Source organism: Semicossyphus pulcher, unplaced genomic scaffold (assembly GCF_022749685.1).
Source record: "Semicossyphus pulcher isolate SPU_LCO1_2020_fin unplaced genomic scaffold, fSemPul1.0.p SCAF_14, whole genome shotgun sequence".
In the NCBI taxonomy this organism is placed as follows: Eukaryota; Metazoa; Chordata; class Actinopteri; order Labriformes; family Labridae; genus Semicossyphus; species Semicossyphus pulcher.
The window spans coordinates 22,083,309-22,108,048 of record NW_027211648.1 but is presented as its reverse complement, the minus strand read 5'-3'; the positions used below and the strand labels follow the sequence as shown (position 1 = coordinate 22,108,048).

Sequence of the window (24,740 nt, the reverse complement as noted above, 5' to 3'; positions counted from 1 at the left end):
TATCATTATAAAACTTTTAATTATATAACTTCAACTCTAAAACATTTGATTATAAAGCTTCAAAACATTGTCTGCTCAAGAATATGTAATGTCATTCTACTATTATCCAGAGGTGTCTTTGTTTTATAAATCCCGTCTGATCTAAATGGATGAGGTCAGGTAAAAGTTTTTCCAGTCGGCGAGCTAAAATAGAAGTAAATAATTTGTAATCTAAATTTAGAACACTGACAGGTCGACAGTTGCCACATTCTTGTTTATCTTTATCTTCCTTGGGAATAACTGAGATAATTGCCTCCCTCCAAGAGGGTGGGATTTCTCTTTTCTGCAAGATCCAGTTAAATGTTTTAAGTAGTAATGGAGATAATTGAGGTTTTAAACACTTGTACCACTCTATAGTGAACCCGTCTGAGCCCGGTGATTTCCCAATCTTTAGTTTGGAGATAGCCACATTTAATTCTTGCATAGAAACTGGTTGTGCTATAATTTCATTTTGTGAATCAGTGAGTGTAGGTAGCTCTAAAAAACTGTGAATCTGGGTCTCATTGGAGGCCTGAGGTTGAGAATATAACTCTCGGTAAAATATTTCAAAACTTTCCTGTATTTTTTCTATTTTATTTTCTATTGATTTTGTTTTGGGGTTCTTTATTTTTATAAATTGGGTTTTCCAGCTTGTATGCCAGAAATTTAGCTGATTTGCCACCTACTTCATAATTCTTTTGTTTAAGGAAAATAAATCTTTTCTGGATTTCTTGCATATAGATGTCATCTATTTCACTTTGTAGTTTTTTTATTTCCAGCTTTCTATTTTATTACTGTCAGCAAATTGTAACTGTTTTAGTCTTACTTTCAAATCTGCCAATTTATGACTTTTAAGTTTCTTTGTATATGCAGTGATAGAAATAATTTTCCCTCTCATTACAGCCTTCAGTGTGTCCCACAGAATTACTGGTGATATTTCCCCAGAGTCATTAAATTCTAGATAATCTTTGATATCTCCCTTTAATTTCTCTACTATTTTGGGGTCATTGAGTATATTTGAGTTTAGCTTCCATGTTGTTCTCCTGGTTTTCCTCTCTAGAATAACAGACAAAGAAATTGGGCTATGGTCTGACAGATCAATCGTGTCAATATTACAATCCTTTATCTTGAGTCTATCTGTACAGAATATAAAAAAGTAATCTATCCTTGAGTAGACTGAATGCGGGAAAGAATAATGTGTATAGTCTCTACTAGTTGGATGTAAATCCCTCCAAACATCTATGATTCCCAACTCTTCCATTAATGCTCTCAATTTCCTAGTCAAATGCCTATCCTGGTTAGTTATTCTCGATGAGTCTAGTGTAGGATTCAGCCTGATATTAAAGTCTCCCCCGCAGATTACCACCCCTTGGGAGTTGACCATTAAATCAAATGTACAGTATATATAATATATATATAATATATAGTCTGTAAAATAACCATTCACTCCCTGATGGAGCATAAACGTTCAATAATGTTATTATAGTACCTTCTATTCGCCCTGTAATCTTGACAAATTTACCACCTTCATCCATAGTCTCTGATATATGTTCATAATTTAGTCTGTTGGATGTAAGAGTAGCTACTCCTCTCTTGTGGTCAGTCCTATGTGACGAGGAAAACACATATTTAAAACCCATCCTTTATAATTTTATATGTTCAGCCTCACTCATATGTGTTTCTTGGAGGAAAGCTATCTGTGCCTTCTCTTTCTTCAATTTTGACAAAATCTTGCTTCGTTTAATTGGATTCAAGAAATTATTTTCACTGGTTCACCCTGCATATTGTTCCACGTAAAGTGAAATAATGACTCTTCCCATCCAATCTTAAAGTAAGCTCTCCCTTCAATACAAACAATACCAACATAACAGAACTAAAGTAATGAACATTTTTAGCATAGAACATTTCAACATTTTCAAAGACTTCAAACAGTGAAATCTTTTCACTGACCTTCCTCAACTCTAAGGGATATCCTCCTTTTCCCAACTGGGTTAGAGGGCCCTCTACTGTGATAACAGCCATGGAAAAGTCTCTCTTTTTTATATCTCGACCATGTCACTTTTATTTCTATTGTTGTCTAGTCTGCTTTTGTTTTGAAATAATCAGCTTTTACCTGAGCCAAACTACTCTTTTACAACTATCGTCAGCAGTTTTAAATCAGTCTGTGCTTTCTGTCTGTTCACGTCTAAATACTTGCAGCTTTTCTTTATAGTCCGGTACTCTGCTGGCCCGAGTTGTGCGTCTTGTCTGCACCGGCTGCCACATCCACCGTTGTACCCTCCCAAGAAGCGAATCCGGTTGTGTGATTACATTTACCGGCAAAGAGGCCGGTTTAAGTCCCTGGATTATTCATGGCTGTGTTTTCAGCATACAGTAACATGAATCAAAACCAATCAGAGTGTCAGCTCTTATTCCCTTTAAGAGCCAGGTGTGCCTGCAGGCAGGTGTGGTGCTAGTTACACTGCTGACTTCAGCCTTTGTTCTTATATAAACTGGACTTGGGCCGGCATATATAAATTATTTCTTTCCTCTGTGCCCCTGCACACGCATATCACACACAGGTCAGTATTTCGATGCACGGATTGATGTTAAAACCACTGAACCAATCCCACTGTCCAGCAGAAAGGAACATTAAGAGAGACACTGTGTACATTTACGCACAGCAGTGTAAATTCATTAAGTATTTAAAACTTAAGACACGCTGTCAGGATCGGACAGGAACTTATGTTTATTAAAGTTCTGTGTGCTTTCCATCAAAGAAAGGTCGGCTGTAAATGTTTATTTACTTATTGTTGCTGCTGGATCACATTGCTGTATTGTCATGTGCCTGCGTAATGGAGACTGGACAGTCTGCATTTGTCAGTGCCACAGACAGTTTTGTTTGAGGATTACAGTATAATAAATGTACCTCTCAGTTGTGTGTGTGAGTGTGTCTGTTTCTGCGTGTATTAGGGCCCTTTCACACCTGAAAGTCCACACCATTGTCCGAACCAGAGTTCATGTTTTTTAACATTGTATACATTTGATCTGGTTAGTTTCGGTTTTACATTGCAATTATTATCATCACCTACGTGGGGTACATTGCCCTATACTTGACATTGATTGGTTTGTAGACAGGTGTGCGTCTGATGTCAAAAGTGTTTACAAATGGCTCTGGGCGGGTAGATTCAAGTAAATGAATGAATGAAGATTTACTCTTTAAAGGTATAATACGTAGGATTTTTTCTTGCATTTTATCAACATCACATTCAAACTGGACCCCTCCTCCTGAGCTCTTTGTCACCAGAAGCTCACTCTCACTCTCATGTGCGAGAACACGCCCACCACGCTGAGCTAACACCAACAGCTTCACAGTTACTTTTGCCCTAGCATGCTAACCTCTGGTTAGCTTGTCCTACCCGGTTTGAGGCGCCTCCCTGTCCAACAGAAAGAAGGCCAACTCTGCATCGCTCTTTCGCCATGTTTGCTGGTCTGAATGGGGCCCATTTGCTAATTTGAACCACTCCCACACTCATGTATACGTTGTGATCGGCTCAGGGAACCACAACAGCACTCCAGTGGAAAGCAGAATACTGTAGATGGGGAGGGAGGGTTCTCACAAGGGTCTGCACACACACTCACCAACACACTTCTATGGCGCAATCTGTGTTTGCTATTTAAAAGCCTACCTTTCTTTGATGGTCAGCACACAGAACTTTAATAAACATGAGATCCTCTCCATCTGGAGATTTAAATAATTAATGCTGTGCACAAATGTACGTCTCTCTTATTGTTTCTGCTGGGCAGTGGGATTGCTTCATTGGCTTTAACATCAATCCGTGCTTTGACATGTATCGTACAGTGACCTGTGTTTTTTTCTGCGTGTTCAAGGACACAGTGGAAAGAAATAAGTTAAATATGCCGGTTGGGGTCCGGATTATAAGAGAAGAAATCCGAACATTTTCTCATTTTTTGATACATGTGCAAAGATTTATGAGATTCATGAGAACCCTGATGCAAAAACAATAAGGCCTCTGTGGTTAGGTGCTCAGGCACTAATTAAAAAGTTATTAAAATGAAATAGAATGACATGACATACATTAAAGGTGCCCATCTGAAATCAAACCCTAAGCAGACAGGTGTTCAGTTTTTGAATTGTCTAGATTTTTTTGCAAATCAAATCAGTCAGACATGTGTTTGTACAGTGTCTTTGTTTTTTAAAACTCAAAGTTCAGTAGTGTATCAACATTATAATTCTGTTAATAATAGAGTAATCTATTGTTTTGACATACAAAGACAAGATTTAATTTCAAGTCCAACATAAAGTCTTAAAGGTGTTATGGATTCATATGACAAGAAGAGTTTTATTTTTTGTTAACATTAAAGTCTATTGCAATGCATGAAAAAAGTTAGAACAATAAAATGCCCTTTAGTTATTCATACTGTGCAATGGCTTATTTGCATAGGAATGCATCATTGATTTATTTTTCTACATGGCAAATTAATGATTAATGATTCTTTCAAAATATCAAATCTTGTATGTCAAGGTGGAATGTGCAGTCCATTTTCCTTGTTGGGTTAGGTGTACATTGAAATGTAAATCCACTGAAAATAAAAAAGGCAGGATTATTAATGCACTGCAATACACAATACACAAAGGCTTGTCAATATATAAAATTAAGACATTATTCTTTTCTCTATTATCTAGTCTAGTTATTACTGGTGCTTTGCTGTTTATTGTGTTTTTTGTTGCATGTTATTATATGATGTAAGGGGAACTTGAGTTCCATGAAATGCATCGTTAAATAAGATGTATTATTATTATTATTATGATTGTTATTAGTCTATATCGAAAAGATGTGGTGTGAGCTTTTTAACTATGAACAAGCTGACAACAAAATGTTTCATTACCTCTGACTCTTGAAGTGTCATGGCTTTTCCATCAGACAATTGTTTGAAGATTTCTGTTAAACAACAGAAATAGCTGATAAGCTCTATAATGATAAGCCGTGTTACGTGTTTCAATAAATGGATGTCAATCAGGTGGTGGACAAATACTTCTTACATACAGTTAACTATTGTCATCATTTGTCCCACTTGACTTCACTTACTGTACATGCAGTCCAAACGAAGAATGAGACTGATGAAGCTCTCCAGTGTGATGTGCCCAGAGGAGGCGCTGTACCGCAGAGCCATCAAGTTGAGCATGTCATCGCTGACATTCATTCCTGATCAACATACACAGGTTAAGATAGGACAGTTCTTCATTAATCCTCAGAGGGGAAATTCGGTTAAGAGCTTAGAAGGAGATTTAGAACTCATTTAATCTAACATCATCATCATCCATCCATTATTTCTACTACTTATCATGTTAAGGGTCACTGGGGGCTGGAGCTGATCCCAGCTGTCTGATTGAGAGGTGGAGTACACCTGTACTGATCGGCAATCATCACAGGTCTAACACATGTTGACAGACAATAATTCAAGATCACATTCACACCTACGGGTATTCAGAGTCATCAATTGAGCTAACAAGCATCTTTTGACTGTGGGAGGAAGCCAGAGAACCCGGAGAGGACCCATTCATGCATAGGAAGAACATGCAAACTCCACACAGAAAGGCCTGCAGGCCAAACTACGCTTAAACCAGGAACCTTATGCTGTGTGTTGAGTGAGTGTTGATGATAACCACTGTTAACCACCCATCATCATCATCACCATTAATTTTACAAATAACTGTTATTTTAACATATCACATTTTGCACAAACTAAATTTCTACTAAAACAATTTGTCAAAAATGTATGTAAGCATTGAACACTCATGTTTGTCCTTAACCCTGTGTCCCATCAATATAAAAATGTCTTCAGCATTTTCTAATATTTCCTAAAAATTGTTAAAGCTGATCTGATTTTTACCACCTCACCTTTTTTGCATACAAACTTCCAACTTAAAGCTTCTGTAAATCTTGATATAGTAAAAATGCAACTAAATTTTAAAAGTCAAGAGTCTCATTAAACATCAGCAAAAATCAGAGTGAAACCTAGTTCAAAAACAGCTCATTATGCTGTGTGGACCATTTCACATGACTTTGTGGGTATGGGCAATCACATACTGATTGACTTCTCCCTGGCTCTGCACACATCAGTGGTGCATGTGATAATCAACGTTTTCAACGTATGATTTAAGGAGACGAGGGAAACAAAAGCTTGCAGCCTGTCCCTTAAACAACGTTTTTTCACTGTAACAGCAAACACACCGCTTTTTCCTTCTGAGTAGAAGCGCTGCTGTGTGTCCCAGTGTGAGTGACAAGCAGAGACTGGTGTTGTGAACTCTCCGATGTATGTCCATAATGCGCCCTCTAAATAGCAAACACAGATTGCGGCATATACTTGAGACCAGGTTTTTGTTGCAGTCACTTTCTGCGTCCTCTAGATAGCAACGCGCCACCCGTTTGCTTGACCACACCTCATTTCAAAACCAACATGCCCACAGGTGCTAGCGGTGGCGCAAGATCACTTGCCATTTACACAACGTGGGCGCTGGGCGTGAAAATGACGACTGCGCTTGGTGGAAGATAGCAATGATACTTAGATAGCTGCGTGCTTTGGTGCTTTGTGCCAGGTGGACGATAGGGCCACATGTGTTCAGATCAAAAGTAAGCAAAATTTACCCCTCCAGATATGTCTGCAAAATAAACACAGTCGTCATTACATCCCGCAAAGGAGCATCCATTCATGTGCTTTTGGTGAGTTTAAGTTCCATTTTAAAGAGTAAATTTATTTTCTTCTTTTTTTTTAAAGGCTTCACTCTGGCTTAATTCAGTGGTATGAACCAGAAAAAGAAACAAATTTTCTTGTGATTTACAATGGGTCTTGTGTTTGGTAAAATCATTAATATAACATCATGATGCAGATTTGTAAAAAATAAAAAAGCAAGCTTTGTCAGGTCTGTCCTCAAGAGGAGAACAAAACAACTTGAAATGCTAAGTTAAATAGGCGCTGAGGGAAATCTAAACACTGATTGGATTTCGCGACACAGTATCAAGCAGATCTGGTGACTAAAATTATCATTGGTGTGAATGTGAACATGCTAGGTTGTCAGCCCTGGTCTATTTCTCCTCTCGCCCAATGACAGCTGTGGTCGGCTCCAGCCCCCCTGTGACTCTGAAAAGTATAAGCGATATAGTTAATAGATGGATGGATATCTATCTCAGGTAAAATCTCAGATTAACTTTGGTACAGTTTCTAAAAGGAGAATCCCATGCTGACATAAATAGCCCGAGAGGTTTCCAGGGGCTTTAAGAAACACTCAAATGAGCCAATGTCTTATACAAATAAAGCCCTATTATTCAAACATAAACTTTTTCTTGACTATTATAGATGTTATTACCTCTTAAGTTGAACTTTTAAGTAGGCAGATGCCTATCTAAATAGTGAGAAGATACAGGAAAATTGAGCAGTTATTTGTTGATATTAATGGCCACCTGGCATGTGTAAGTCCAATATTTTATCTACTTTTAGATTTGTGTTTATTCCCCCTCAACTACTTCTGTCTCTTTAGCTTTTTATTGCTCAACTTGGCTCACTCGCTAGTACCTAACATTATCTATATGACGCTAAGTGCTAGCTTTGTAGTGTTCAGTTTTCATGCACTGAAAGCAGCTGTCTACTGTGACTGAAAACATGAAAACACAACTATGAGTATGATAAGACTTAACCATGTTCCTGCCTGTAAAAACATATAAAATAATGTGCTTAAAGACACTATTAAACTCATGTAGAGGGGAACTTTTTTTTTTTAATGTAAAATATTTAATGAAACTATAATCAATCAAATAAATGAATACTTAGGTGGTCTACCTGAGGCTACAAAGGCATTCCTCAGCTCACTCAGTGACAGTGTTCCTGTTCGTGATACATCAGTGAGGAAGAAAATGTCCTGGTAAAAGAAGGAAACACCATCAATGTTCAGGAAAAGCTACTCTATCTATATTTAGAAAATAATTTGTTAATGGTAAAATGAGGATGCTGCTTATGTAAATAATACCAAAAAAGGCTTATATTTGGTACGAATTAAATTATGTATCAGGACTGGGTTCAATTTACCTTGTATTGAGCAACCTTCTTCCACAAACGAACAAATTCTTCACCATTCAGTTTGCCAGTGATTGATGTCTTTTCAACCCAGTTAAGGTAACAAAACTGCAGATGTTTTTCTCTGAGCTTCTACTAGAGTTATCTGTGTAGTTATGTGCGTTATGTTAACAAAAGTATATGCAGCAATATTTTAATGTGCACTACTACTAAGATGTGTAATGATAATAATAATAACAATAACAATAATAATTATTATTATTATTATATATACCAACACCAACGATATAATATACAGTATATATATATAGCTTTCCCAAATCATAAAGAATGTCACGTTTTCAACCAGATACATCCATCAAGGCAACCATGCTGCGACAGGCATCGATGCTGAAGCCTCCAAATTTTAAGTCACCTATGTACAAAAAAAGAAGTGGAAAAAAATTAGCTTGAAACACATTTTTACCTTAACCCTCCAAAGGCATACATGTACCATTAAAATTATTACAATGTTTTTCAATGTTAATTATGCCCCATATGCCTGTTATTTTTGAACACTCCAAACCTTTCAGGATTCTGTCATTCAGAAGTCTCTGGAGCTGCTCAGCATCCACTTCTTCATACTAGAATTTTGAAGATATCAAGATATAGTAGGCTGCGTTAATTCACAAATGAAAACATTAGAGAAAGTTTAAAAGAAACCCAGATGTTAACTTAACAAAACACAAACTGTCCCCTCAACCAGTGTAAAAAGACTGCTACTGTATTTGGCAAATTGGGGTTGCAATTACAGTTGCTCCAATACCGATACCAGAATAGGAAAAAGCCTACAATCCCCCCTAAAATGCTGCATTAGGTATCAGCAAGTACACCAGTCTGTGCAACAATCCAAAACCAGACTTTATTAGCCCTGAATAATATCAAGCTATTTCACTGGTATTCCGCTCTTCATTGCTCCAAATCACAGCAAGCAGCGATGTTCTGCCACTGTGGATACATTATGGCTGCTGCTCTAAAACAGTCGTTACCAGTGGCAAAGAAGGACTGATTTCCGATAACATCTTGTGACAATAGCAGACAACAATATAGTGCTAGCGGAGAATTTAGTGTTAGTCTGAACTGCTATGGTGGACACAGCATATCAGAACAGGCTGCAAGCCTTGCTGCTGCTAACATAAGCTCAACTTGTATGTAGGTGCTCTCCTAGTTTTTAGGTTAGGGTTCTTTTGCAAATAAAATGCAAAGATCTCTTCCTCCCCAAACAAAACTGATCTGGTAATGAAAACCGAAGCAGCTTTGCACTAAAAGTTTTTCTCAGATGTGTCCAACTGATATACTGAATTGTTATTCCTAGATGTATTTATTTACAAATTACTAAACTACTTTGTATCTTAGTTTTGATTGACTAGAAGATCATGTCATACATTCTTGAAGCCAAGCAGCATAAAACAATTATAGTGCTGGAATCAGTTCCCTTTTTTTTGGCTGATGCAAATCTGATTTTGAAATCTGATTCTGCCTTATTACACATCCATCAGACTGAAAAAACAATTACTATTCACTTCAGATGTGTTTCTCCTCACCTGAGAAACTTAAGGTAAATATTGACTCTCATTTTATCTATCTTTTCCTCATGACAAACAGTGGAAATACCTGCAGCTAAATCCTCCGCTATGTTCACCAGCTTGCTGCACACTTTGTTCATCTGCTGTTTGTTCCAATGCATAACATTGTGGACCATTAAACCAAAAAAATAAGCTGAAAATTTCCAAATTGCTCTGTAAAGCTGAAGCTGCAGTGTCAGGTGTGGCCTAATAATCCGCGGGACTGTCACTACGAATACTGGTGTTGCTTCTTTGGGACAACGGTGATATAGTTCTTTGACTTCTTCTTTCTTTGACTTTCTTTGAAAATACTGCACATTTACACCTTTACAAGAGGCTCCAAGTTGTAATCAATCAGTCAACAGCTATAATTATGCTAGTCAGAAGGACATATGTTGCTAAGATAAATATTACCTTGTCGGAGTGTTGGCGGAATACTTTTTTCTTATTTTCATCGTCCTTTACATTTGGGACTTTTTTGAGCTGGAAAATAAATATAGTAGACGGAATGGAAAAGTAATGTTATTAGCAAAAAGTATTTCAAATCTACTATAGTAATAAAATATAATAAGCATGTGTCATACAATATCAGAAAAACATAAACACCATGATTGTTTTAAAATTAAATCGTGCACACCTTTCCAAGTGGCCCGTGTTTGTGGTCACCAGAGTTCTCACTGTCGGAAAATAAAAGAAGGGATTAGTGAGTTGTATTTTTTACCATAATGAAACACCAGACATTTCTGACATAAGACTTTAAGATAATTTCTTATATGATTTTGCATCAGTCATTTTTGGATGTATTCATCAATTCAAAAAGGCAGTACATGAAGAGAGTGAACATACTAGCCATGAGTCTCTGCTTTGGAGAGAATGGTAAGGATGAAGGATGCTGTTTCGTTGGGATTGAAGGTGGATGGCACAATCAGGTATTCTCCAGACTTCAACATAAGGAACTCCATCACCTCACGTGCATTCATATAGGTTTTAGTTTGCGCAACAGGTGTGTGGCTGCTGAAGAAAGAGGCTGGGAATTTACCCTTTTGCTCTCTGTACTGTAATTATAAACACATATTTCAGGTCTCTGCAATTTATTCATTTACCAGAGCTGTCTGGTTTGAGCATTTTTATTTTTATTTCAAATATGTTGTTACTTACTTGTTCAATCACCTTCAGGGAAATCAGTAGAAATGTTGGGAACAGTGAAAAAATAAATTCATTAATAAGAATACAAGTGTTGATTACAAATTGTATTATTTTTAAAGGCATATACATTCACTCATAATTAATGGCAGATGCTCAAGACATAAACTTGATTTGCTAGCCAACTGTTCTCTAACCCTACAAACAGGTTGCATGGACTTTGATTGTCTTCCATTTAATGTGTTTACTTTTGATTTATAGGGACCGACCTATGACTCCTTTGAAGGATGTCCCTTGAGTAATCAGAGATGTTTTGGACCTGTCAATGATTGAACCTTGAAAGCCTTCTTAACATGATCAATTCACTTAGACATTAACTTTTAACCTTCTAAGGTTCTTTTTAATTGTTCTTTTTGACATATGAATTTTTTCTCATGCGATGGCTTTGCATATCCTTAGTTACACTCTGAATATGCCAGTCAGTTTCACCCATAGAAATGCAACAAAATAATTATCATAAAATCATTATCATAAAGAAAATATATGTTGTGGCCAAGCTTTATAGCTGAGAGAGTAATTGAGACATTAAAAATATGGCATGATTAAAATAAAAAGTTGTGTTATCGCTTAAGATTTTAATGAAAAATCCCCCTTGTGTGCATGACTCTGTGCCTTCCCATCGCAAAAATTTAAAAAAAATAAAAGCACAACATAGTATATAATCCAAAGGGGGGCGCTGGTTTAGCTCAGTCGGTAGAGCAGGCGTCCCATGTACAGAGGCTACAGTCCTCGTCGCACAGATCGCAGGCTCGACTCCCAGTCTGCCGATCCAATTGGTGCATGTCAGCCCCCACTCTCTACTCCCCACACTTCCTGCCTCTCTTCAGCTGTCACATCAAATAAAGGCAAAAAGCCAAAAAAAATCATCTTGAAAAAAAAAAAAAACCTAACCCAAAGTCTTCTTTCAGATGTGTTTTAATGAAGCTGCTCAACGAATGTAAGCTGCAGTGTCAAACTGGACTTTTTGCTTTCCTACCAGTACACAGTAGACAGCTATGTCTACTAGAATTTCGTTCATAAACTACTATATTAAAACAACGGTTTTATGCTTGGGGGAGAGTATGTTATCTATTGGCAAATGTTGTGAATTAACTTACCTGGCTAGTCCCACATGTCAATATTTAACAAATCATTGTAATGTTGATAAAGTGAAGTTGTAAAGTATTTCCATGTGTACAGTGTGCATGACATACACATAATGGTCCTCAAACAGTAATGATGTAATATATTACCTCAAATACAGAAAATCCAATGTGGAGATTCTGGACCAGGTGCCTATTCCTCTTGTCAGGCTTTTGCATGAGTGACACCAGCATGTTTTTTCCCCCATGTTTCTTTGAATTTTCACCGTCAGTTTTGACCCGGTACTGTGGATTAGTCCAGAAACTGTCTAGAAGACAAAGACAGAAACAAATCTTTTTTGCATGTAACCATTTCACATAGAGCAGGGTGAGAGATATTAGTGATTAAAATGTTTAAAATTAAAAAATTGTGTATAATATCAGTTCTTATTAAATTTAGGATAGATATCCTAGAAATACCTCTATTGTTCATGCATCCTCCAGCAGTGGTTCCTGCAACCCATCTGCCCTCATACGAGGTAGTCTTCCAGTGACAGGAGGAGTTTCCATCAAGGAAGTCAGGACACAAGGAGCAGATGTCAAGATCCGTGTAGAACTTACAAAAGTCGTCAATGGTCATCCTATTGACATCAGAGATGCATACTGATCAAAATAGCATATGAAATACTTTATGTTCAAAAATGTGTTTCTTATAATTTCGAACAGACTAGTGTCATAATGTCCAACACAGTGTTCCTATTGTGTCCAACTTTGTGTAACACTAAAATTACCATTACAATTTTTTTTGTAGATGTGCCTTGTTTTTTTTTTAAGTTTACATTTTAAATACATTTACACAGTTGAAGTATCCATTGCTTTGTAGTTTGCTTACCAAAACTCTCCATCATCAGCAACTGAAAGGCACATTTCACGATCTTGAGCATTCACAGTTTTCCACAGGGATGACCTTGGAGACAGTTTTTTATTAAAGTAAGAGAGACTGGCCAGTTACAACACATCTCACACAGGTTGAAATGCATCAGGCGTTATTTTTCGTGGATGTTAAACCAATCTTTAAAGCTGTCTTCAAGTCAAGATAATACAGTGGATATTTTCAGTGTATCTGAAGTGTAACTTCTCCAAAATGACCTTTCCTTTTATGCACAACTTACACAGATACATATTCATTACCACTGAAGGGTGGATAAAAACTGGTGAAAGGCATTAGACATTAGAAATGTTGAGCGTGCAATAAGTAGATACATAGTTCTCTTATCCTCTTATTTTCCCTGAGAAAAATCTTAATCTTTCTGCAACAGTAAATCAGAGCCATGTCTTTGTGAAACCAAGTCCCTCCTACCGGTCACTCCAGTTTCCGTTCCACTCTCCTTCGCCCCAAGGGTTCCACAAACGCACAAGATTTACTGGTTTTCCTTGGTTCATCAACTGATGGGAAATTATCATTATTATTATCCCAATTATCATGGGAGACAGCACCATTGTTATGAACCATGCATAAAGTGCCTAAATAATTTGTAAAGCTAACAAATGGGGTACTACCTGTTGATACATCTTTATAATCACTATCAGACAAGTGTTATAAAAATTATTTTTTAGCATATTTCTTCACCTGTTTCACACCCGTGACAGTGTATGCATGGCCTTGGACCAATCCATTTGGCAATACAGTATTGTCAGATGTCTCCTACAAGCCAAAGACATTTATTATTGATAAAAGAAGACTGATGTAGGTTTTAAAAAGTTGCAAAATTAAAGACACTATAGAGTATATAGTGATGGCCATCTTGTGATGGCCCAAGGTGAAAAAAAGGTAGCAAAAAACATCCTGAGGGCTGGGCCTGGTTCCCGACCTAATAAAGTGTATGTGTAGTAAACAAAATATGTGAAAACGTTTCAAAGAAGAACAGTTTGACAGCAGCCTATACATGAACACGGAACACCGAAGAAGATATCTGGGAATGATAGCCAACTTCTCGAGCATTCTGTTGTAGCCAAAACAATGCTATAATTGGATGTATTTCCAGGGTAGTTGTTTGGTAGATCAAGTCAAAAGGAAACCGGAACACTTCCCATACTAAAATCTGGTCCTGTACCTTCAAGCAGTTTTACGCAGAATCTAAAATTGGAAATTGGCTTAAAGGTAAAGGTTTTGGTATAAGCTTAATGCAATTTTCTGAACATTTTGGGAAATACATTTATCCACTTGTTTTTGCTAAGAATGAGAGATAAGATGATTGACACACCCTTCATATCAGTATTGTAAATTTGAAGCTATAGTCAATAGCAGATAATAGTTTTGAGCCTCTTAACAGTGGCTTCTGAAGCAAACAAATGAACACATTGTACATTACACCTCTTTTCTAGTCTTTGTGATAATCTTAGCCAACCAGCCTTTGGCTGTTCCTATTCCTACTTCCTATTTAAGCACAGATATAACAGAGGTATTATGCTTTTTCTCTACCTCAAAGCAGGAAAGGGAAATTGCCTTTTTTTTTAACAAAATACACTATATGGAGCAAGATGAATTTGAAAAAAGTTAGACAGTAAGGTAAAACTTTTTGATGATGATGATGTGGCCCATTGTACATTAGGTGAAGATGGAAACCTACCCCTTGAGATGTACAGCAGCCCATCAGGGTCATGGATTGACCTGCCCTGCACATCAGCTCCCACAGGTTTTGAGGGGGATCTGACAGCTTAATACTCATGTGAACACCACCAGTGAAGTCCATCATAGCCTCTGCAGGAGTTCCGGCACTCATGTCGGTATAAGAGCCACACACCCTAACACAAGTGGATTTTTTTTTACTGAGGAAATTCCAGAAATGGAATAAAAACATTCAAAGAAAACATATTTTAGTGTTGTTAAGTTCTTTCCATACTTAGCATATGCTTTTTCCATCAAAGCAGGCCAGAACTCGTTTTGGTCTTTGGAGTGAATGAAGATTAGTCTCCCATTGATTGTTGGTAGCTTGTCATCAATGATGACATCCACCCACCTTCCAAATCTCCAGAACTGAATGTTAAAAAAAAAAAGAACGGAATATAGTTCATCTTTATATTAGATTCATTTACTAACCAATGACTGTTGATCTGAAAACAAAACATGACACGGTATTTGTTATGACAGAAGTACCTATTATTTCTATTCTGATCTTCGTTGCTTTTGTATTTCTGGTGAAAATCTCCTTCTGCTTTCGTTCATCATTTAAACATATCACTCTTCAAGAATTTTTGCCATGAAAAATATAGACAATGGCTGTTTTGCCCACATGCCTTTTCTGACATCAGAATCAGAATCAGAAATACTTTATTCATCCCTGGGGTGAAATTCGGGATCTTCAACATCTACACCGCAGCAGCAGTTACAGGCACTGTTGGTGTTGCTTGCTTTTGTCGATGCATCAATATCAGTCTGTTTCATACCCATCCAAAAACTCACAGGACCTTTAGCTCTGGATATGATCCATTACTCACAGGTCAAGTATATTATATAACAGAGTCATATGTGACCTGGGATTATGTATGGGGACATATAAGCCCACGTCATCACAAAGAATGTCCCAACAGGATCTTCTCACCAATATTCTGCATGACAGAGTACTCTGGCGGTCATCCAGAATTCATAGAACTATAGTTATATCCATAACTCTTGTTCTATTTCATTCTTCTTGACTGCTAGAGGCAGTGCTTTGGCACTGGATGACTATTACCAGGATAGTCACGAGGAAACCCCTCTCACCAAACCTAAAAGAATGCTGATCCTGCTGCACAAGGGGCAGCGACAAATCTCACTCAAAGGCACCACTCATACCCACTCTTTTATTCTCTTTAGATGTAAAAACTTTCAATATAACTGCAACTAACTACTCCTTTGAAAAGAGAGGTAATTTAAGTGTCAGTGATGATTGGCTAAGATCTTGTTTGTCCTCCTGATGTGAACCCTGTAAAATGACCTTGAGTTATGTATGTATGTAACAAGCTGTTGTCAAAACAATATCAATGAACTATAAAATCCAATTACAACACAGCAAAGACTATCTGTTGATAAAGATTATGTGATATAATCAGTAGCTCCAGAAAAGCTTCTTAATACCCACTGAGGTTTGTTTGTTTTGTCAGATCATATTGTTAACTGTAATTTGCTAAAGCGACTGCAAAATGTTTGATGGTCCAATTGCTCATGAAGTGCTCAAGTAATTTTAATTCTTGAACTGTCATCAGGAATTAAATCACATACTCAACACAATATGTCTGACTTCAGACAGTGTTCAATGACATTATCCCTTAAAATAATTAAACAATTAAAAACCAGGTGTGCTTTTAGTATTTACCCTAAAGTGAAACAGCCCGCAGTAGCTTGCATCAAATGTTTGCTCAAGAGGGACAACTTGCCCAAGGATGTTTTCCTGGAATGTCAGAGCTCCAATGGATGCAAGGAACCAGCAGTTTCCTTAAGAAAACATGGTCATTGAGTTGTCAAAAAACAACAATGCACAACAGTAAAATATTATAAATGAAGAACTCCCTTACCAAGTACTCCTTGACCAAAGTCAAATCTTGACACCCCATCAAGTACAAAGGCTGGGTTAGGAGCAATTTTCTGAAATACAGGGAGTGTTAAAAACATCTGTGAAAAATAACTCAAACAAACAAACAAACATTTTTTTAAAATACATGCTCACAACTATATTGAAACTTTTATTGGTCACATTATAATCATTCATATTATTCATTCTGGCCACAAAGAGATCCCCTCTATGGCACATTAAATACAAAATAGTCTCCTAAAATCAGCTGGAACTAATATGGGGCTTCAGAGGATGCCTACTTGATATGGAAAACTAGAGTTTTTTATTTTAAATATTTCCTTTTTATGTTCCTATCCCTTCTTTGCAGCACATCAATGAAATGCGCTAACCTAACTGCAAAGAATACTGGCGGTAAAGGGTTTGCTTAAATTGAATATATAGTCTGTGAGCCAGTAAGGTTTGTTGGTACCATCTTAAGGGAATAATGCTCATATTTATTTTTGGCAAGGTATACATCTCTAGAGTTAGAAAATATTTGATAGCATTGCACCAGTGGTAGCTTTATGTATGCTGCAATGCAATTTATAACACTACCCCTAAAATAACTAAAACAAACATGTACGTATATTTAACATAGTGGTATTTTGTCATCAGTGATCACTCAACATTGAAATTTGTCACAATGAAAGCTGAGTTCAAGCACTTCTCATCAAATGTTGTGATAAAATTCTAAATTAAGAACTGTGTCATTGGTGGCACTTGCAGTTCAGTGCCCAATTTCAATACAGTGAATCATTTTTAGAAAAATATTTATTTATTTACTATTCCACACGGCCATAACCGAGGCCCCGTTTGTTTGTAAAATGATTATAATCAAGACTGCTTTCTATACTTTTACATTAAATCAAATCACATTAACATTGTTGGTGAAAAAAGCACCTGCTGCAAAGGTGATATTAATGTATGGCTACATCAACACTAATATGTTTTGGTTTTAAAACATAACTTTATGCTTGGCAAGAAAACGTATAAGTGTGGATGTAGCAGCGCAAAGTTAACCACCTTGCCTGACTCCTAACCCCCAGCAGTGGTTACAGCCAATAAAAATAACTACATAGAAATAATCAGTCTTGTCGCTGATTTACTGTCTTATTTGCATTTGTAGCTCATATAGAGGCATCAGAATAAATTTCAGTCAATTTCATAACCAGTTAAAAATTCCTCACAGAAGCTTTATATATAAAGTTTGACCAATTATGTTGATATAGACTTATTTTAGTCATGTTTTGACGTGTGCCCTGTATTGATCAGCAATTGCTAAAGGTAGCACACATACAGTATAGGGCTTTATGTAAGCATTTATCCACCAAGGAGCAGCCACCAAACCCAAAACCAAACTCTAACACTGCATCATAGACCCAGCAGAAAGGGCACAAGGAGCCAGCGGTCTGATTAGGCGCACAACACAGTGGGCACAGGGAATGTGTCACTTCTGAATGCGAGTGAATATTAAGTATACTCCCCCAACTGACCAAAGAGTGAGACTCAATGATTAAAATATCTATCTATATGTATAACATAACTGATATTCAGTTTCTCTCCGACAACATTGTGGAGGAAATGTTACAGCAGCATGGATCCTGGATTAGACGCAGTAAGATCTTCCAGAAGGCTTTCCCAAAGATAACGGATGAGGAGGTCCTGAAGAACGAGGAACATCTCAGCGAGCCTCGTCTGTCCAACCAGGATGTTGTGTCGGTGGATAAAAAGGTGGTGGTGATGAACCCCGGTCAAAAAGACAACCTTGGACGTACTGAAAATACCCTAGGTTACAGTGCTAAACTGCAAATCCGGCTGTCAAACGAACAAAATTATATTGGTAAAAGGCAGTGTGGGGAGAAAAGTTTGTTATAGCTATGACATAGAGGATAAACTAACAGCCTCGGAGTTGGCAGAGCAGACTTCGAGCCCCAATGGTGACATCCCTTCTGTACAGGGTTGCCAGCTCTGTGTGACAAAACCAGCCCAATGGCGAATCAAAACCAGCCCAAAACCAGCCCAACGGCCAATAAAACCAGCCCAAAAACCAGCCCAATACTAGAACTCAAAATGTACCCCTGTCAAACCATATACACAGCTTTTAAAGTCTAACAGTATTGCTATCATTGCCAAATGCATTATAAAATACACATATTAATTAAACTCAGACGGTCATAGAGGTGGGTGAGAGGAGGATGCTATCAAAACTGGCATCCATCATGGACAACTCCTGTCACCCCCTGCGATCTCGGTTTTACAGTACGACAAAAAACGTTTGTATTATCTCCAGCCACACGTCCTATCCATTCTTTGATTCCGTTTTCACTTTACCAGTCCCTTGTGTATTTCTTCACATATTTTTCCTACTTACTGGGCGTCATGTTTCTCCCCAGCCGGGGTTGCTAACGTCAGACGTGTTAACGGATTCCGCTGCAGGTGTCACTGCTGACAATAGCTGGCTAGCTGACAGCACACAGTGTATTGAACGGATACGGACTGTGTGCAGTTTTGTTTGCTAACTGTGTGGCAAAGTAAAGTGTGTGGGTTTGTTATGTGGGCATGCATGTCCCATGTCCATTGTGTGTAGTGCTGAATGATCTGGAGTCCGTTTGGTAGGATTTGGGTATAAATAAATCATTTAATCTAGAATAATACTAAAAATTAAGGATTTCTATTTATAGATTTTATAGTTTATTATTTATGTAATTTGCATGCAAAACAGGTCTACCCCACCAGTGGACAAAAATGTCCACCCGCAGCAACACTTAAAAAGTAGCCCAATTAAGCGGGAAACCCGCAGACCTGACAACCCTGCTTCTGTAAATGAATTAATGATGAACATTGTTACTATGCATTTAATTAAGTAAAATTGTCGTGTGTGCCAAAGTGACAGATAGGATATTAAATAATTCAGAGCCAAGCCCCACCCTGTGACATGTATAAGCTTTGCCCAGCCCCTAAAAAACAAGCCCCTCTCAAAACAGAGCCATGCCCCGCCCCTAAAGAACAAGCTCCGCCCATGTGCCTGGGCTAAGCCCTTTCCTTCCACAACAGAGGCAAGCCCCGCCCCGTGACAGGTATAAACAAGGCTCCTCGGAAACAGAGTCAAGTCCCGCCTCCATGACAGGTATAAGCCACGCCCCCTTCCATCAAGAGCGATAAGCCCCGCCCATGTGACTGGACAAAGCCCCACCCCTTTAACAACATAGCCCCGTCCGTGACATGTATACGCCATTCACAAAAAAAGCCAAGCCCCGCCCCTGTGACCAGTTTAAGATACGCCCCTAAAAACCAACATATACACTACCAGTCAAAAGTTTGGACACATTTTTTTGACTGGTAGTGTACATATACACATACATACATATATACATTTATATATATTCGCACATTTTTTACCTGTTATAAATTTACTTTACACTTTTTAATACTTTTATCAACATGGGAATGGACAAATATGCTTCCTTTATGCAAATGTATGTTTATTATTATTGCAACATTCAAAAATAATACAAATACTGTCCAGAATATTCTACAGAATAACCTCAAAGGTACTGCATATGCTGAAAGCATAACATGGCAATCATGGCATATATCAATGATTTCTGTGAGAAGCACATCACATGTAGACTTACTCAGTCTGGATTAACCTCTTTCTAGATGCTTATTTTTTCCTTATTTAATTCTTACTTCCACAGTTTAATTGTACTCTATCCTTGACCTTAATTCACGTTTAACTCACAAACTACTTTAATCTGATCACTTTGCTTTGCTTTGCTTCAGTCCCCCCAACACAACTGCACCTCTGCATAGATTCTGGCCCCGCCCCCCTCTTTCTGTCCGTCTCTCTGTCTGCTTTGTTGCCTGCCTTCATCAGCAGTCTGTTTAATTAAGTCACAAAGGTTAAATAATATCAAAACGATCGATCGTTACCGAATGACATCTGCACCTTTTATAAGCTTTATAAACAGCGACAATCATGCATTTACAATAGGGACATACGGAGATACAGTAGGAATGTTTACATTGCGTTACAGAACTGCATATAATTGTGTGCGGACAGCGAGAGCGTCCTGATGTCCTAGGACTCCTGTCACTGTTTCATTGATCTTCTTCAACAATGAGAGCGGGCCGACGACCGTTTATTTGGAGAGGAGTCGTTTAATTGCACAGAAATCTGAAGCAGCGGCGGTGCTGCGTGCAAAACGTATGTAGTGGAAACACTGCCGTTGGTAACTCAGTTCACGTCGACAGTGAATACAAGTAACTTTTGTCTTGTCCAGAGAACCATCTAGCAGGTCTTTGAGGCTGAGCTTGCCATTTAAAAGACACTTTTCTTTATCTATTTCTGCTCACGGAGGTTTGTTTCTGAAAGCTATCCACAACACTGCGGCTGCATCGCTTTCTGATTACTCAAACTACTGGACGGGCGGAGGGTCATAATAATAGAACGCACGTGCGTTAATCGCGCGTTAAAATAATTAGTGCCGTTAAAGGGAATGTGGGTTAACGCGTTATTAACTCGTTAACTTTGACAGCCCTAAAATATATATACATATGCTTATATATACACCTATCTCTATCTTATCTTGTATATTATAACATGAACATTTAACTTAATGATACCCAGCTAGCAGGGAACGTTCCCTTAACATCGGCTTACATTACCTACAAGTTCTAGTTAAGTTTGAAGATATTTTCAGGATGTTATTGAGGCCTGGGATGTCAGAACGCCTTTTATAAAACATTTGGTCAATGTTACATAAAAACAAAGGTAGTACACGCTTACTGCAACATTCTGAGGATCTTTTTAGGATGTTAGTATGGCCTGAACTATCAGAACGTGATTTATAAAATGTTCCTGAAATGTGATTTGAAAAATGTTGCAAATGCAACTTTCTGAAAATATTTTCAGAGAATGTTCTCCTACTATTAAAAACTTGCACGTAACATTTTTAGAACGTTCTTAGAACAAAACATTTCTAGCTGGATGGAATAATAACAGTGAGATATAAGGAAAAGTATACCTCTGGGGTCTGCGGGCACCCCAGTCGGTAGGATTAAGGTTAATTACAAAATAAATATAAATTGGATTTCCCACAAACTCCTGAAATGTGGTATTATATATGATTGTAGAAGGGTTTGATGTATATTATGTGTATAAAGTTGTGTGAACTGTCACAGTTTGAAATGTCAGAATTTAGTAAAAAGTACAGCCTGTGCAGTCTAGGATCTCATTATAAAGGTTGAAAAAAACTATAAAACTTCAACTGCAATTTTGCAAGGTACAAAATGTATCAAAATGTTGAATAAGAGTAATAAACTACTAAAAGTGGCGACCCATTTAAAGTCTGAATGGAGTTTCTAGCTTAAAGTATGAAAGAGAAGTTAGAGGTCAAAGTGGTTTGATTAGACCTCCCATAGAAAAAAAAAAAAAAAGAAGGTTAAGAAGGTTGGAAAAGTGTGTTTTGGCATGGGTTTATAAATCGAATCAGCACTGCAATGCTCATCACATATTTTCTAGCACTAGTGGTATATACGCCAAAAAACACTATGATTATTTCCCCCACATGGTACCGGTGGCCCAAAATTGGGGTCCTGGCTCACAGACTAACAGGTTTAAGCCCTTTATCAACACAAATACTTTTAGTACAGTCCCTGAACATACTATATAGTAGCATGATAAGAATTGACCATTTTCACTAATGATCTGAAAACACACCTGACTACAATTTTTTGGCTGACCGCCAGGGCCAGCCCAACCCATGGGTCTGTATGTGACTGACTGAGTAACTGACTGACTGAGTGACAGTACTTTCACAGCCGTAGAGAAAGAGAGTTGCGACATCGCAATAGTTGATAATGGAGCATATTGGACCTCCACTGACACGACTCTCTGTTTATACCTTGTTCAGGGAGTAGGCAGGGCTGCTCCTCCGCTGTCCTCACCTACGTCCGCAGCCTGCACCTCACGTTCACGTCATCGGCCTCATACAGACAGTCCTTGTAACACATTGCCCTCAAAAGCCACACTGACCTGATGGGGTCAGCCACATACTAGGTTTTGACCTTGTCTTGTTACCTTAAAAACCTGTGTTTCTAGGTAAATATCTGCTTAAGAAACAGCTAAATGTACCTTCACTCAGCAGCTGGTATGGGATTCAAAGAATGGAAAAAATGTAACCTTTGCTGTTCATGCCAGACAGCTAACCCAAGTGCATTTAGACTGAGGGAGAAAAGAAAACAGGCAGAACACGCAAACTTCACTCTAACCTATCAGCCATGTGGGTTTGGGTGCAGAGCCTCATGAGGAATTTAAAATGCAAAACACTGAATGACAGAAAGATGCTCAGTTTTAATCTCAGCTGAATCAGTTTAGCTATCTGCTTGCAACAGACTACAACAAAAAACCTTCTTCAGTGCGATACAAGTTCTCTTCTGTCATTTAAGCATTCCAAAAAACTTACCGCTGGTCTCAGCCACACCACATGGTCCAGGTCAGAAGGACTCAGTATCCCTTCACCGATGGAGTTCCTGTCAGGAGGGAACATCTCGTCTATGTACCTTACTCCTTTGATTAGGCAGTACTGTTTCAGCTGCTGGTAGTCTTGATTTTGGAACTTATCAGGGTTGGCAGCACTTCCATAACCTTCTTTCTTTAGACGAGCCTCCATAATGTTCAGACAAACACCAGGAGGAGGCATGGCAACAGTTTGTGGGCACTGTAAGATATGCATATGAGTTAGAAATGAAAGGAAAAAAACATCAAGTAAAAGAAAGGTTTTTGTCTACTTCAAGCTGTCAAAGGAGCTTTGTTGTATCTCGGGGTAGATCCTGTATTTATATTGGTTTGAAATACTCCACTTTTTATTATTATGTCACACTCATTTTTATATGATATATTGTTCACTTTGAGTTAATTCATAACGATTCTGAATTAACTAGAAATCAACAATATATCATATATAAATGTGTGTGACATAATAAAAATTTACCTGAAAATGAACAATAAAAAAAAGTTGTTCACGAAAAAAATTCTGCTGCTATTAGATGAAGCATTACATTAAAAAGTGCAGACAGTGAGTATGCAGGAGAAGTGATTCCAAATGAAATGAGCATAAGCTGTATTTTGTTGTTTGCGCCCTGAACGAGACAGAGAGAGAGCTATGGAGAGACACATACAGTATACACCTACATAAGTCTGTTCTACAACAGTTAGCATGGGTTTTCTGGTTTCCTGCAGCAATAGGCACAGGTCTTGGCTATGCCAATAAAAAAAATACACTGATAAATTACAAAATCTGAATCTACTGGTTTAATACTTGGCATTGAAAGACCTTACCTTAACGTGTCGAGTCAGTAACAGTGGGTGGATCTATAGGTGAGCAGAGAGGCTTTGTCACCTATATAATTCCTGTAAATGCCTGAAGCAAGTTTTGTTAAAGTGGTCTAGTGTTTCTCAACAAAATATGTCATTTAAGTTGGAACAAACCCCTCCTGGAGTCACATGCTGCTTAACCCTGTACTGCTGCAGGCTACTGTATGACAGACAAAGAGAGAGAGAGAGAGACTTTCACTATCAATGGAAGGAACTTACAACCTGAAAAATATTTTACTATAGCCTGAAACAAGCTTGACCCAGTTTGTTTATGGGTTTATGACGTGTTGATGATTTATCTTTAGAGCCTTAGAGTGGCTCAATAATTAATCATTATCAGTGTATGGAAATTAGGGCATTAAATCCTCTCCAAAAAGCCTTTGTGACTCATCACATATGTAAGTAACTAAAAAAAATCCTGCAAGCTGATACTTGTTTGACATTTCAAGGCATGTTGAACACTGAGTGAACTAGGCTATAATCACTTTAGAATGACAGAAATCACCCTCTCATTTAAAGGTCAGTGAAAAATAAACTTACTTACCCAGGTCATGAGCTTTCTGTACCTGAAATGTCTTCCACCCCAAATGTCTTTCATGATTCACATCATAAGAAATTAAAAAAAAAGAAATGCTCTGTTTATTCTGCAAAAAACACCTCACTGTAACCCCTCGATCCCACAGGATCCGTCTCCGGCGTGTTCCGTATGCGCCACGACCTCCAGAGTCGATCGCGCCCATTTAAGTCAATGGTAGTGATTCCACAGCACACGCCGCGGTCCGTCTCCGGTGCGTCCCAGAAGGGTGTCTCA

The 24,740-nt window shown here is 37.9% G+C and overlaps 1 protein-coding gene across 1 annotated transcript; it reads right to left on the bottom strand.

Annotated features, from left to right (window-relative positions):
* Positions 1–4,575: 4,575 nt before the first annotated feature.
* Positions 4,576–23,255, bottom strand: LOC138591657 (calpain-1 catalytic subunit-like). The gene is made up of 21 exons (XM_069662311.1): positions 23,019–23,255; positions 16,514–16,583; positions 16,315–16,433; positions 14,863–14,996; positions 14,590–14,764; positions 13,590–13,664; positions 13,320–13,405; positions 12,852–12,926; positions 12,440–12,600; positions 12,131–12,288; positions 10,854–10,865; positions 10,542–10,750; positions 10,333–10,372; positions 10,110–10,178; positions 8,657–8,714; positions 8,445–8,506; positions 8,104–8,172; positions 7,858–7,936; positions 5,109–5,225; positions 4,909–4,961; positions 4,576–4,602 (listed from the first exon to the last, which is right to left on the bottom strand). Exons 1-21 carry the CDS (start codon positions 23,253–23,255, stop codon positions 4,576–4,578), a joined length of 2,085 nt encoding a protein of 694 aa, XP_069518412.1.
* Positions 23,256–24,740: the final 1,485 nt, after the last annotated feature.

Excerpts from the sequence above, each read along its gene's own strand:
- LOC138591657 (XM_069662311.1), bottom strand. The coding sequence starts at position 23,255 with ATGCCTCCTCCTGGTGTTTGTCTGAACATTATGGAGGCTCGTCTAAAG. Across the intron at positions 8,507-8,656 it reads GAATGACAGAATCCTGAAAG|GTGACTTAAAATTTGGAGGC; the intron begins GTTTGGAGTGTT and ends TTTTGTACATAG. Across the intron at positions 4,603-4,908 it reads TGACACTTCAAGAGTCAGAG|TGGATTTACATTTCAATGTA; the intron begins GTAATGAAACAT and ends TTTTATTTTCAG.